General features: G+C 41.9%; 1 protein-coding gene across 1 annotated transcript in view; it reads left to right on the top strand.

Annotated features, from left to right (window-relative positions):
• slc4a11 (solute carrier family 4 member 11) overlaps nucleotides 1–14967 on the top strand; it is a 68193-nt gene that overhangs the window by 6718 nt on the left and 46508 nt on the right. The window contains exon 2 of the mRNA XM_048602048.1: nucleotides 13439–13483. Coding sequence (XP_048458005.1) covers nucleotides 13439–13483 — 45 coding nt within the window. The remainder of the gene's footprint in view (nucleotides 1–13438; nucleotides 13484–14967) is intronic.

Here is a 14967-nt window from a genome sequence, read left to right as displayed (position 1 = left end):
ACATTCTAGAATGTTCTGGAATGTAGTTTAGCCTGCATTGAGGAAAAGAGGACTGAAGAGCCAGTGGTTTACCTGATTCCTTTTGTGTTTTATGTCTCTACACTGTGTGTGTTCCATGCACTGTAAATAATGACCAAATTCTGTCAGTGATTGTGTGATTTTGTGTATTTCATGACTCTCTCATTTTACCCTGTTCCTGCACCTCCTTAAGTTCAAAAATATTTCTGGTCTTCTTTTTAATGCCCTTGACTTCCTTCCACCCTGCCCCCATTCTGCTTGCTCACTGTGCTACTGGAAGATGAACTTCTGTGATGGAATTTTCTTGCAATCTTCTCCATGTGCTGCAAGATGTTTTGGTGATGTTACACTTGTGTGGTGGAGAGGTCAATCCTGCACTTCTGTGCGTTCCTTTTTGTAAGGAGCAAATAGTTCTTGCTTCTGCCCACTCTTCAAAAGCTGGTTTGGTTGCAGCACAAGTCTGTGAACATTTTGAAGACATGTTGATTTTGTTTGTCTGTTATCTGTGGACCTTTCCAAGAGAAGAGACCAGAGGTAATCTTTTTTTTAAAAAAAAAAGAGTCGCAAGTGTGGTTAGGCTTTTTTTTTGTTCTCCTTCCTTCTACAGTGTAAAGGCACTGACTGAGTTCAGGAGTTAGCTGTGTCTCAGCAATAATCTTGGCTGAACACCTCCCTCTCCAGCCAGTTATTTTTTATACCAAGTGTCATTAGACCTGAGAAATCCAAGTTATTGTTGAAAGACTAAAGGCATTGGCTGGCAGATCCTGAAGGATGGCTGGGCTGGCAGATCCTGAAGGATGGCTGATCTGGCAGGGGACACTGGTGAAGTGAATACATTGAGGTTATCCATTAATAATGGAAAAATCTTTATGCTAAGATACACTATCAACTGCAGTATATTAATTGTCACGACATTGACTCTATTGACTAGTTTTTATTTCTGCATGGTTATTGCCTTGGCAACTTGTGTGACCTTTTGACTAAGAGTGATGCTGTGATGAGTTCATTTGAGTTGAAGTCCCAGGGTTGTGTGAATTCTGTGGGGCTGCTATTACCTTACAACAGGAAACTACTCCTGAACTCTTCAAACCTTTTTTACTATTGGTATTACTAGGTGAGGAGAGATGACTTGGCTCCTGTTGTTTTAACTCCCTTGGTTGGATGCAACAAAACTTCTTCCTTCTTTAACTTTTTATGCATGTGTCTATAACTCAGTCCAATAACACTATTGTTCCCTAGTTCATAATCCAATAATTGCAAGGTGTTCTTGACTAAAAGGGAGAGCAAGTTTGCCCTGGGGAGATATAATCAGGATATGACATCAAACTGCACCAACATAAAAACAAAATGTTTGAAAAGGGGGAAGTGCCTGGTGTGGAAAAGAAAGTTTTTAAGATAAGTTTGTGGTTTAAAAGTCCTTGGAATTTCCTTGAGGTGCTAAGTTTTAACCTGAGACCATGGTTGTCAAATTGATGCCTTTGTATCCTCAGCAATCTTAAAAATTCTAGGTCACAGTTGAATAGTTTTTTTTCTTACTAAGTTGCTTTATCATCTGGTTATGTCGTTCAGAGACTGAGATGAAAGAGAGAGAGAGAACCAGTCTTCTCCAGTTCCAGCTACAAATCCATCTCTCGTTCTGCTATTCTGCTAAAGTAGCTGCAGAAATAAAGCTCATTCATATATTCTGTATCTGGCTTGTTGTTAAAGCCGCATAATTTGCAAGCGACTGTTTCATCTCCAACGTGTGAAACTTAACCATAAAGGTGTAAATCAAACAGAATATGGATGAGTTTCAATGATGTTTGAAAATGTTAGTTTTTACAAAACACAAAACTAGCACACAGGTGCAACAGGTAATCCGGAAGGCTAGTGGAATGTTGGCCCTTATTTCAAGGGGTTTGGAGTATGAGTAGGGAAGTCTTGTTGCAACTGTACAAGGTACTGTTGAGAGCACACCTAGAGTACTGTGAGCAGATTTGGCTGCCTTAAGTAAGGATATCTTTTCTTTTGGAGGCAGTTCAGAGAAGGCTTCACTCGGATGATCCCTGGTATGGAAGGATTGCATTACGAGTGAAGGCTAAACCGTTTGGAACTCCAGTTTCTGGAGTTTGGACGAATGAGAGGTGATCTCTTTTAAAAGCCTTGACAGGGTAAATGCTGAGAAGGTGTTCCCCTTCCGGGAGAATCTCGGACCCGAGAGCTTTGTTTCAGAATAAAGCGGCACTAATTTAAGACTGAGATGAGGAGGAATCTCCTGAGGGTTGAGCGTACTTGGAACTCCTTGTCACAGAGCTGTCTGGGTAGAGTCCTTCTGCAGATAGATTTGTGATCAGTAGGGGAACTAAGGGTTGTGGGGAAAAGGCAGGAAAATAGATGTGAGGCGTGTTGGGATTGGCCATGATCCTATTTAATGGTGGAGCAGGCTTGATGGGTTGAATGGCCTACTTCTATTCATGTTTTGTTATAGTGCAGACTGGTCTTTGTTTATCTTATCCTGGTTCCACAAAGTGGGCTAACCTGTGGTCAGCTGACTGCCGTGGTCGTTTTGTCAGTATTCCCTTTTTGCCTTGTAACTGTATTTTCTGTTAAATTTCATGAAGGGTACTGTGGTTTAAAATCAAATGATGGAAGTACACACTCCCTGTTTTCCTACTATTGTCATACTTGGTCTTGACTAGCTCCATTTACCAGTCCTGGACTTGCTTTGGGTGATGACTGATGACAAGGTCACTTAATATCATGATACAATGCTTCCTTGTCTCCTGTCTGCTAATAGCAATACCTTTTGACCATTGCTTTGAGAGCCCACCCAAAACTGCCTGGCACTATCCATGTTGGTTAGTATAAATGCCCTCTTGTTCTTCTTATTGGAGCCATAAGATTATAAAACTACCAAATAAATAGTGAGGCAGTGGCCTAATGGTATTGTCACTGGACTGTTAATCCAGAGACCCAAGTAATATTCTGGCATGAATCCTGCCATGATAGATCGTGGAGTTTGAAATCGTTTTTTTTTTTTTTTTAAAAAAAGATCTGACCATGAATCAATTGTCAGGAAGAACCCAGCTATTCATTCATGTCCTTTAGGAAAGAACAGTGCTGTTTTTGCTGGCCTACATGTGACTCCAGACCCACAGCAATGTGGTTGACTCTTACCTGCCCAATGGGCAATAAACGCTGGCCTTGTCAGTGATGCCCTCATCCTGTGAATGAATTAAAAGAAAAACTTGAGAGAGAATTTGTCCCTCCTCAACCCATCCGTAATGTTTTCCATTTGCTTCCCCCATATAGCATTTGAAATAATGTGTTTTATCCCTCAGGGTCTAGTCTCGTCTTTTGAAGAAACTTCTGCTGCTAGCCATCCATCCTAAGATGTCTACTTGCCAGTTTGGACTTTCCCTTCTTTTTAATATAACATACCATTGACTTTGACTCCACCCTTTCTCTTCCCTTGACTGGCCTTGAGCTGTCCTCTTAAATTAAACTTTTTTTTTAAGAGGTTTCAGAAATTTGAAAAATAGGAATCACCTTTTTGAGAGCATAGTATCCACTATTCCTAAAGCTTCAATGTTGTTCTTATGTCTTGGTCAGGGCTGAGCATATTACTAGGCCCGAAATGTCAGCCTTCCTGCTCCTCTGATGCTGCTTGACCTGCTGTGTTCATCCAGCTCTACACCTTGTTATCTCAGATTTTCCAGCATCTGCAGTTCCTACTATCTCTCTTTATCCTGTCACCTTCCCTATTTACCCATAAACACTGTGTGCATAAACATTCCTTTTCTATTTGTTCACTGCTTTAATCTAAATAAGTAAGAGCGAGGACGAGGAATTGAATAAAAAGTCAAATGGCCTCCTTAAAACATGCATTTTCTTGACTTGAGACTCGGCATATTGTACATGCAAATCTCATTGTCCCCCCCCATTAACAAAAGCACTTATCACAGTTTGGGCACTGATTTTTATAATTTTAGTGGCAGGCATTTTTTTTTTTTTTTTGTTTAAAAAAAAAAAAATGTCATTGCAAGTAGACTTTCTTTTATTTTTAAAATTGGCTGAATTCCAGTGTGGGGTTCCCCTGTGTGCCCAGAGAGAGCTTGTTACTGATATTGCATTCAAGCTTGTGCTCATTTTGCCCGTGAATATTTCCATGGAACATTTCCGCAGCTGCGTGTGAAGTACTTTATTTATTTTGGAGCTCCCTAGCTGCCACACATGGGTGCTGACCTCTGTGTCATCCTTCAGCCACTGTTGGGGAAAGATTTGCTAATTGCTTGGCGATCACTTTAGTCAACTGCGACAGTCGAAGCCAGCACCAGGAGCAAGCCTTACTGCAGTATGAGGACACAGTAACACTATTTATCTCTCCAAAGGGAAAAGACTTGCTGATTTTTATTTATAAGTATGTATAGTCTGTTTTGGAGAGATTTCTGGTGCAGTTTAAGAGTTTAAATTTGCATGCCAGATAGGAGTTTTGAATAACCTTTTTTTTTTGAGTAACAATTGCACTGAACACTTTCAATTTTTATTTTTTTTGAGTTATAAAGGCACACACAGGAATTGGATGTCCATTTTCATGCTTTGAAACTTTGTTTTTGTTATTCAGTTTTCTGCCTTGCGTGTCATTGCGATAAGCCTTTCTCCATTTAGAATTATTTTGTCTCTGTCCCATAGCTATTCTTTCTGTTGTTTACTTTAGATCTGCACTGTCTCTTTTTCAATCCTTCCCCACCGCCACCCCTGCTACGCAGCCGAATCAATTTTTCTATATTGACCTAGAACTAAAAATATCAACAAGATAAAAGGCTGTAAAATCTGTTCTTTATCTCCCAACAAAAGCACACTTCTTACTCCCCATGAGTTAAGAAATATATCAGAATATTTGAGATGCCTTGAAATAAATCTAACCTGAAGTCAGTGTTTTCTTCCGCATCATTCTCCAGGGATTATGTCTCCTTGTGTTTAGGAAGAAACAGGTAATATATTAACTTTTTTTTGAGTAATTGTTTTTCAGCAACCTGCTTGGAGATGTTGTGACACATGTCTCAGGTAGGAGGGACTTGGAAACCAGACCTTCTGGCCCAGAGATAGGGACATTGTAAAGGCACCTTGCAGTGTGGTGATAATCGTTGAGCACACTTGAGTCTAGGATAGACAGTGGTTTAGCAGTTAATTTAACCACTTCCTCCTAGACACCAAAACTTGATTTTATCTTGGCAGTTGCTTGTAAGCTGGTGATGCCAGAAGCTACCTGCAATTACTTGTACAACAAAAGTGGTACTGACGTGTACGAATGCAAGGAATGGGTCCACAATATTGAAAGTCTTGTCCACACATCTCCCTTCATGGTCCCATTTGGTGGATTTTGCTCCAAGTAGTAAATCCTGAACTGAAGAGGTGGATTAGCGAGCAAACTAAACGGCCACCTTATCATTGGTGATACACTAGCTCTTTAACTACTTCTAAAGATTTTAGAAAAACCACCACCGCCAACAAAGGCAAGTGAAAACATGCTGATCTACACCTTCATTGTGATCTAACTTGGATAACAGGGGAGCTTAGAGGAGCTGCAATACCCACGTGATGTCATGATGTACAGCAAAGGCTGAGCTGCACTATGTGGAAGTTCTAATTGGAGATGGGGCAAACATGACCTACCTCATCTAGCCATACAATCTTAGTAACCCATCACTTCAGTCCAACTGGTCTCTGAATAGTGCCAGACTGTTTTTCCTCTTGACCTGCCCAGAGATAAGTGAGACTTTTCTGACCAGATGTTTCCTGATACAAATTTGGAATTTGGTGACAAACTAATAACAATATATTCTCTTTTTTTTTTAAAAAACACAGGAGATGGTAGAATTTGATGCATCTAAGTAGAATTAGCAATGTTTAAGAGATATTTGAACAGATACGTGAACAGGGAATGGAGGAATACTGACCATGTGCAGTTTGATGGGATTAGAATGGTACCATGGTCTGTGCACACATAGTAGGTAGAAGGGCCTGTTCCTGTGCTGTACTATGATTTCTGTGAACCCTCTGTTTTTAAAAAAAATTGGGGGTAGTCACTAAGATAATTTTGAATTACTCGAGTAACATATTGCCAGTACAGAGGTGGATAAGGAACTTGATTAGGTGGAATGGTGTGTACCTGAACACTGAATAGCCTCTCTGCTCCAATGATGCTGCTTGGCCTGCTGTGTTCATCCAGCCCTGCACCTTGTTGTCTCGGATTCACCAGCATCTGCAGTTCCTACTATCTCTGACTGAATTGTAATGCCTGTCTTTGAAATAAGTTCTGGGTAGGGTAGCTGAAGCTCCTGTCTTCCTGCCACGCTGCCAGATGAGGTCTGGAAGCCATCGATTCCTGACCCCATAAGGACCAGCTCCTACCTGGAGGCGAAATAATTGCAGCGTGGGTGGATGATGATTAGTGGAGGTAGCTAAGAGTGGAGCCCTCCAACCCTGACATGATCTGAGCATGCTGGAAGGATGTTGGGTAGAGGGTGTATCCTGCAACCCAACTTCTCTACCCTCTCGTTCGGGCTCGCTCTCTCTCTGCCAGCCCCATACCACCAAACTCCTCCAAACAACACTTGTCTGTCGTGAGGTTCATCTCCCATCTTGGGAAGTATGGGGCACGTTTAGCCACTACCTACTCTAGTGCTGTTGAGTTCCGGAGCTGGCAGCCTCAGGGCCTACACCTCCTAAATGATTAGTAAGTCCCCATTCCTGGACCTGTTACTTGTTCAGAGCCACTCTGGCCACCAGCTGCCTCTTGTCATTAAAACCCATCTGGTTACCTCATGTTCCATAGGGAAGGTAACTGTGGCCTTTATCCAGTCTGGTCTGGCCTACGTGTGATTACAGACCACAACAATGTGTTTGACTTTCAGCTGCCCTCTCTTGTTTAACTGCCCATTCAGTTAAAGGGCACTTAGAGATGAGCAACAAATGGTGGCCTTGCCAATGATGTGCTAGTAATAAATGACATCCACTGGGCACTCACATGCTGGTAAATTGGATTTCCTTACTCCAGGGTCTTCTGTTTTGAGGTACCATCCATTGTCACATTTAATATAGCATAACAATGCTACCAATTTACTCAAAGTTCCCGCAGTTTTTTGTTCTTACATGGAATGTAGGCATCGCTGGCTCAACCAGCACTTATTATCCATCCCTAATTGCCCTCCAAGTTCATGGATGAGCTATCTTGACCATTGGAATTAATTTGGTATATGTAAATGCCGGCATTGTTTGAGGGCATTCTAAATTTTTTTACCTGCAACACTGAAGGAATGGACAGTCAATGCTTGAGCCCCTTGCTACTTGTGGTGTTCCCATATCTGCTAGCCTTGTCCTTCCAGAAGAAAGTTAATAATGGTTTGAAAGGTGATACTGCAGGTCCCTCAGTGAATTTTTACATTACATACTGCTGTTACTGAGTGGTGGTGGAAATGGTTGGCTTTTTTTAAGTGTCAATCGACCAAGCTGCTTTGTCCTGGATGGTGTTAAGTTTCTTGTGTTGTTGGAGCTACACTTGTCTACACTCCTCCTGATTTGTGGCTTTTTTGTAGATGGTGACCACGGTTTGGGAAGCCAGGAGGTGAGTTACTTGCTAGCCTCTGGTTGCAAGAGCAGGTCAATGTATTTGTATAGCGAGTCAATTTCAGGTTCTGGTCAATGGTAGCCTCAGGATGTGGAGAAGTCAGCGATAGTAATGCCACTGAATATCGAGGGACATCTCTTGTCGGAGATCCTGGCCATCTCCGTACTTGTGTGACACAAATTTTACTTTCGGTGAGAGTAACTGTGTAGATGAAGGTGGAAGAGGAAGTATTTGGGGAAATTTTTGAAATTAAGATTGTCAAGTGACTTCGAACGGAAAAGTTGGAAGTTAATGTGTTGTTAAGTTCTAGAATCCCTACAGTGTGGAAGCAAGCCATTTGGCCCATCAAGTCCACACCTTACTGTTCAAAGAGCCTCTCGCCCACCCTATTCCCATAACACTGCATTTTCGCATAGCCAATTCACCTAACTTCTGCATCTTTGGACTGCGGAAGGAAACTGGAGCACCCAGAGGAAACCCATGCAGACACGGAGAACGTGCACACTTGACACAGACTGTGTATTTCATTACCTACAGTCTAGAAAGCTTGCAGGAAACATACGAACTGCTTGTAAAAGCTTCTATAGGAATGTAAAGAAAAAAATTAGAGAAAACAAATGTAGGTCGCTTTACAGTCATAGACAAGATAAATTTTTATAATGGCAGAGACGGCATTATGAAAGAGAGCAGACCAATTAAATACATATTTTGGCTCTGAATCCACAAAGGAGGACACGCCTAACTTCCCAAAAATGTTTGGGAATATGGGGTTTAGTGCACGGGAGGAACTGAAGGAAATCAACGAGGGGCGAAATAATGTTTTGGGAAATTGGGATTCAAGGCCAATCAAATTCCCAGGTCCCAAAAATCTACATCCCAGAGTACTTAAGCAAGTAGCCCTACAAAAGTGGATGCATTAGTGGTTGTCTTTCAAGATTCTGTAGACTTTCAAAGTTCCTATGGATTGGAGTGTAACTAATGTAACCCCACCATATTTTTTTAAAAAGAGACAAAAAATTATAGACCAGTTAGTCTGATGTGGGTTGTAGGGAAAATGCTGGAATCCATTATAAAAGATTTGGATAGCAGAGCACTTTGAAAACAGTGACAGGATTAGACAGATTCAGCATTGACTTATGAAAGAGAAATCGTGCTTGTCAAATCTACTGAGATTTTTCTGTAGAGTTGATGAGGGGGAAACCAGTGGAAATGACAAGAGAAATTGCTGGAGAAACTCAGGTCTAGCAGCATTTGTGAAGAGAAAGCAAAGTTAATGTTTCAGGACCCTTCAGTTCTGAAGAAGGGTCACAGAACCTGAAACAGTAATTGATTTCCCTCCACAGATGCACCAGACCTGCTGAGTTTAACCAGCAATTTCTGGGTAGAGAACTGGTTGGCAGACAAGTAAAGAGCAGGAATAGGGATTTTTACTGACTGGCAGGCAGTGATTAGTGGGGTACCAGTGGGATCCGTGTTTGGGTCCAGCTGCACAATGTATATTAATGTTTTTGATGAGGCACTGTTGATGACGCCTCCAATCAGTTTGAAAGTAGACTGAGGTTGGATTCATCCTGTCTTTTGTGGACAGGACATAACTTGGACAATTGTACATATTGTTTTTCAGAAATGAAGAATTTCTGAAGGGTCTAGACCCGAGACGTCAGCTTTCCTGCTCCTCTGATGCTGCTTGGTCTGCTGTGTTCATCCAGCTCTACACCTTGTTATCTCAGATTCTCCAGCATCAGCAGTTCCTACTATCCCTGTAACAATTGTACATATTGTTGGGTTGTAGCTGTAGCTTATTGTGGCATGGCTAATTCTGGAGCACAAGTCTTCAGTACTAATGCCAAAATGTTGTCAGGGCCCATAGCATTGGGCACTGCCAGGGCTTGTTTCTTGATATCGTGTGAAGGGAATAATTGTTTGAAAGCACAGTGCTATTCAGTTTCTTTATATATCTCTTTGAGAACAGAGCTACTAATTGTCGAATAAAATTATTCTTTTTTTTTTATTTGAAAGACTTTTTTGTTCTGGTCCAAAATTGAGATGACTTTCCTCATCTGGAATTTTTTTTTTTTTTTTTTGTGATTTGTGACTTTCAGTGTGGGTTCTGGAGTTGCATATAGGCCAGACCAGGAAAGGATGGCAGATTTCCATTCCCGAAGGGCATTAGTGAATGAGATGGGTTTTTCCTGACATTGTCAATCATTTCATGGTCATCGTTAGACCCTTAATTCATATGTTTTGTTTTAAATTCAAACTTCGCCATCTGGTGGGATTCAAACTTGTGTCCCCAGAACATTGCCTGGATGTCTGGGCTAATAGTCTAGTAATAATACCACTAGGCCAATGCCTCCTCTGTGAAATGGACCCTTTTGAGGGCACCTCTGTGCTGTGTGCGAAGGGGGAGTACAGCCTTTTGCTCACTGTTCTCCAGGCCACTGCTGGAGCTCTTTTTTTGTGTTCCTGGCCACATCCCGACTGATTCCTTTTCTCTTTATCGGGATCTGTAAAGTCCCTTGCTGGCTATTTCTGCCTCCTGTGGTCACTTCATGGTGCTGTTCAGGTAGGATCTCTCGGGTTGGTAGCTACCTGGGACTTCCTATTCTCCTCCCCGGCCCCCACACTCAGCAGGGTATGGTTGAGCTCGCTGGCGTTCACCTTTTCCTACCAACCTCCCCCCACCCTGCAAACTTGACCCCCTCGGTGTTGCTGACCAACCCAGTCGGGAGGGGATTTGCTGAGTCCCTCACTTGAGTCCAGGTTGGGATGCCATTGAGTTGCAGCATGATCTGGCTGGCCACTGTTCGAGTGGGCAGCCCTGGGGCATTGTGATTGGGGAGGTAGGGGGTGTGTTCCTGGGTTAAGACCCCAGGCAGTGCCACGGGGCGTGGGGGATAGGCTGGGACTTTCTATCCTGGAACGTTGGAGACTGAGGGGTAATCTTTATAGAGGTTCACAAAATCATGAAACGCATAGATACGGTGAATAGCCAAAGCCTTCTCCGCAAGTTAGGGGAGTCCAAAAGTAGAGAGCATAGGTTTAAGGTGAGAGGGGAAAGGTTTAAAAGGGACATGAGGGCAACATTTTCAAAGAGAGCGGTGTGTGTTTGGAATAAGCTGCCAGAGGAAGTGGTAGAGGCTGGTACAATTACAACAATTTGAAGGCATTTGGACAGGTTCATGGATAAGAAAGATAATAGAAGGATATAGACAATATGCAGGCAAATGGGACTAGGTCAGTTTTGGAAACCTGATTGTCCTGGACGAAATGGACCAGAGGGCCTGTTTCTGTGCTGCATGACCCTGACTGCTGGCCAGGAGTGTCCTCAAGTGTGAGAGAGGGAGAGATCACACCAAAATGGTGTCAAAGTACTGCAGCGAGCTACGTTAAAATTAATCTTGTGACAGGTAACCAGTCCTAAAATTTCAGTAACGCCAAAGTGGAATGATGTGAAAAGGGGCAATTACATTTGTCATTGCATTAGGATTTTGTCTTCTTTTACAAACTATACTTTCACAGTGGGCACACATCAGTGATTGTGACCTGCAGAATTTGTGCGGTGAGTATCGAGTCTAATTGTTGATGAATGTTGCTGAGAGTTCCACTCCTCTTTGAGACTGATAACAACCTCTTCAAAAAATAAATTTGAACTTCAAATGGTTTAGTTGAAAGGATGATGCACAAAGATTTTACATTCTAAAGCTTAGTAACACACAAGCTAAAGGCACCGTGGCCTAAACACTTTTTTTTTTTTTAAGTGACGTTATGCTTTAAAATATAAAATGATTCCAAGGTTATCCTTAACTGTGTCCCCAAGGTAGATGCACCATTAACAGAAAGAGTCAGCAGAATTCATAGTGTCATCTGATCCTGTTCTTTTCTCTGTTTTCTTGGCTCTAATAAGAAAACAGAATCTTGTAAATGCCTCTCATTTGTAACCAGAGGCATGATCATGAGTGTATGAAGTTCTGCAAGAAATTATTTAGGCACCAGAATGTGAGGACAGCAGCATGTCGTAACATAATCAAGGTTTTTTTTCATATGGAACTTTCATACCTTTTTAGAGGCTGCTTATGTGGTTTATGTCATATAAAGGCAGTGATATGGTTGTTACCATTTGGGAGCTGAATGCCAGTCTCCCCGATTTATTTATTTGATGTTTGGCGAATGGGGAGACTGTGTGTAAGATATTTGTTGGTATACTGCTCAGCCTTGTGGTGAGGTCAATGTTAATTACCTAATGGCTTTTTTTGAGGGAGATGGTAATGTCTTTTCTGAAACCAATGCTGTCCCACAGGGTGTCGGTACATCCACTGCTTTTCTGTCATTCTTTCTTTTAATGCAACTGAACAACTTGCTGGGCCATTTCAACTGGGAGCCAGCCTCATTAGACCATAAGGTTATAAGAGCAGGATTAGGCCATTCGGCCCATTCAACTGTGGCTGATACATTTCTCAACCCCAGTCTCCTGCCTTCTATCCATTGTTGTGGGCATAAAAATGGCAGATTTTCCACCTTGAGGACACCTGAAATGAATGGTGGTTTTTTTAAAATCTTTTTTCTTTCCAGATTTATTGTTTTTTTTTATTTTAAAATTGCTCTAGCTGGCAGAGTGAGATTTGAATGTGTCTCTCTAGCATTCCAGTTATTGAGGGGATTTTCTTATGAGCAAAATTGAAGTACATAGGTTTTCCTTTATTCCCTCCATGGGATGAATGTTGTTGGCTGTACTAACATTTATTGCGCTGTGTTCTTTTGGGAATTTGGGAGAATGAGAAGAGACTTTATTGAAACCATAAAAGATTCTTAAGGGCTTTACAGGGTAGCTGTGAGGTTGATTCTCCTTGTGGGAGAGACCAGGACCAGAGGGTATCATCTAAGTAATGGATTCCACACTTTTAAAACTGAGGTGAGGAGGAATTTCCTGGAAGGTAGTGAATCTGTAGAATTCTTTACTGCAGAGGGCTTTAGAATCTGGTGGTGAAATAGGCAGATTTTTAGTCAGGGAGGGAATCAAGAATTATGGAGAAAAATAAGAAATTGGAGTGGAGGCTTACTAAATCAGCTGTGATTCTGTGGAATTATGGAGCAGATTTGGTGTGTCAAATGGCCTAATTTAATTTGTTCACAGGATATGGGTGTAGCTGGTAGGGCCAACAGGTCTAGGCCTGAAATGTCAGCCTTCCTGCTCCTATGATGCTGCTTGGCCTGCTGTGTTCATCCAGCTGCACACCTTGTTATCCCAACATTTATTGTCTGGAATGCAGCAAAGAGTCCACGACATTGTTGTGGATCTGTAGTCACACATTGAGCCAGACTGGGTAAGGATGGTAGCTTCCATCCCGAAAGGACACTAGTGAACTAGATGGGGGTTTTCCGATAATGGCTTCATAGTCGTCCTCAGACTCTTGATTCCAGATTTTGTTTAAAATTGATTTTCACAGTTCACCATCTGCCATGGCAGGATTTGAACTTGGGTCTCCAGTTCTGTTTCTACGTCTTACAGGTTTGTGGTCATTTAGGCAGAGCCTCTGGATTACTGGTTCAGGAAATTAAAGATGGGAAGGGCGTAGCTACAGAAAAATTTAAACATGATCAGAATGTTTAGATTTTTGAAGTTGTCAGCACAAGGAGACACACTTGTAAGAGGGACTTGATTTAGGTAATGATACAGGCAGTGAAAAGTATGATCAAAGTTGGTCGAGGGGTAGATGGTCATGTAAACAGAAAAAAAGAATGTAATTCTTCCACGTACTTTTGACGGTGAACTAAAGTCCAATCCTGCTCTCGTTTTTATTTTTAATCCAGATACCCCAAGCTCAACAGTGAACGGATACTACTTCCAGGAAAGTGGTGAGTGGATTAAATGATGTATGTGATTAACCAATGCAGAATGTAAATAATTTATTGGACATGATTTCAATATGTTTTCAGATACAAAGGGCATGCCTAATCTTTAACTTAAAATGTTTAACCCTCCAGATGATGGATGTCGGAATGTGAGCTTTTGTTTTGCAGTGTTGCAACCTAGTGGAGGAATGTATTGTTTTCAGTGAGTTAATAACTTACAATGTGTCTGAGAGTGATGTTCACTCGCATTTCAGTCACTAAACTTCAAAGATACTTCATCTTACGTGAAGAACTTTATAAGATCTTTTTGAAATACGTGCGGTATTGGCGGAAAGGGCAAATACAGCTTCTAGACTTGGAGTTTGGACACACAGATGTGAGAATAGAAGTTAATGATTTTTGATCTCTTTATTCGGTACGAGAAAAAGATTGCTTTTGTCTCTTGAGTGAGCACAAGATTAGTCTAGAGATCAGATACTAGATAACGCTTTTCCTTGATTTGTTAACTGGATGTGACCCATTGCTGGCAATGACAAGATTTATTGATTTTGGAGGTTGCCTTCCAGAACTAAAGTGGGAGGTATCGACTGAAGAATTTTTGTTTTTCCCCCTGCAGGCAATGAATGTGAATTTGAATAGTGCCTTCTTTCTAGTCCTGATCGTTTCATTTTGCTGCCATTCTCTCTTCTAGCGTAGGGCAATGTGATTGGAAATTGGCACACAGAACTTGCTGAAGAACAAAATATCCACAAGGCCAATTTTGCAATACTGCTTGCAGTTCTGGTCTCCCTGCTGTGGGGGAGAAATGTTGTGAAACCTTAAGGGTTCAGAAAAGATTTACAAAGATGGTGCCAGGGTTGGAGGGCTTGAATTATAGGGAGAGGCTGAATAGGCTGGGGCTATTTTCCTTGGAGCATCGGAGACTTGAGGGGTGACCTTTTATAAAATCATGAGGGGCATGGATAGGGTGAATAAGCAAGGCCTTTTCCCCAGGGTAGGGAGAGTCCAAAAATAGAGGGCATAGGTTTAAGGTAAGCAGGGAAAGATTTAAAAGCAACCTAAGGGACAACTTTTTTCCACGAAAGGGTTGGTGCGTGTATGGAATAAGCTGCCAGCGGAAGTCATGGAGGCTGGTACAATTAAAACACTTAAAAGGATGAGTACGTGATTGCAAAGGGTTTAGAAGGATATGGGCCAAATGCTGGAAAATGGGACTAGTTATTTAGGATATCTGGTTGGCATTGAATGGTTGGATCAAAGGGTCTGTTTCCATGCTGTACAGATCAGACCCTGACCCTATAACAAAATAGCAATTACTAGCATAACTCAGCAGGTCTGACAGCATCTGTGGGGAGAATTTGGGGTTAATGGTCTCCAGACATCTGAAGTGTTATTGTACTTCTCATCAGGAAGGCTCTGAGACTAACAATTCTGGCTGTGGCTCTCTCGCTCTCTCGCTCTCTCGCTCTCTCGCTCTCTCGCTCTCT

Source organism: Rhincodon typus, chromosome 1 (assembly GCF_021869965.1).
Source record: "Rhincodon typus isolate 14 chromosome 1, sRhiTyp1.1, whole genome shotgun sequence".
NCBI classification, from domain to species: domain Eukaryota; kingdom Metazoa; phylum Chordata; class Chondrichthyes; order Orectolobiformes; family Rhincodontidae; genus Rhincodon; species Rhincodon typus.
The sequence above is the reverse complement of the archived record's forward strand: the minus strand, read 5'-3'. Positions and strand labels throughout refer to the sequence as shown.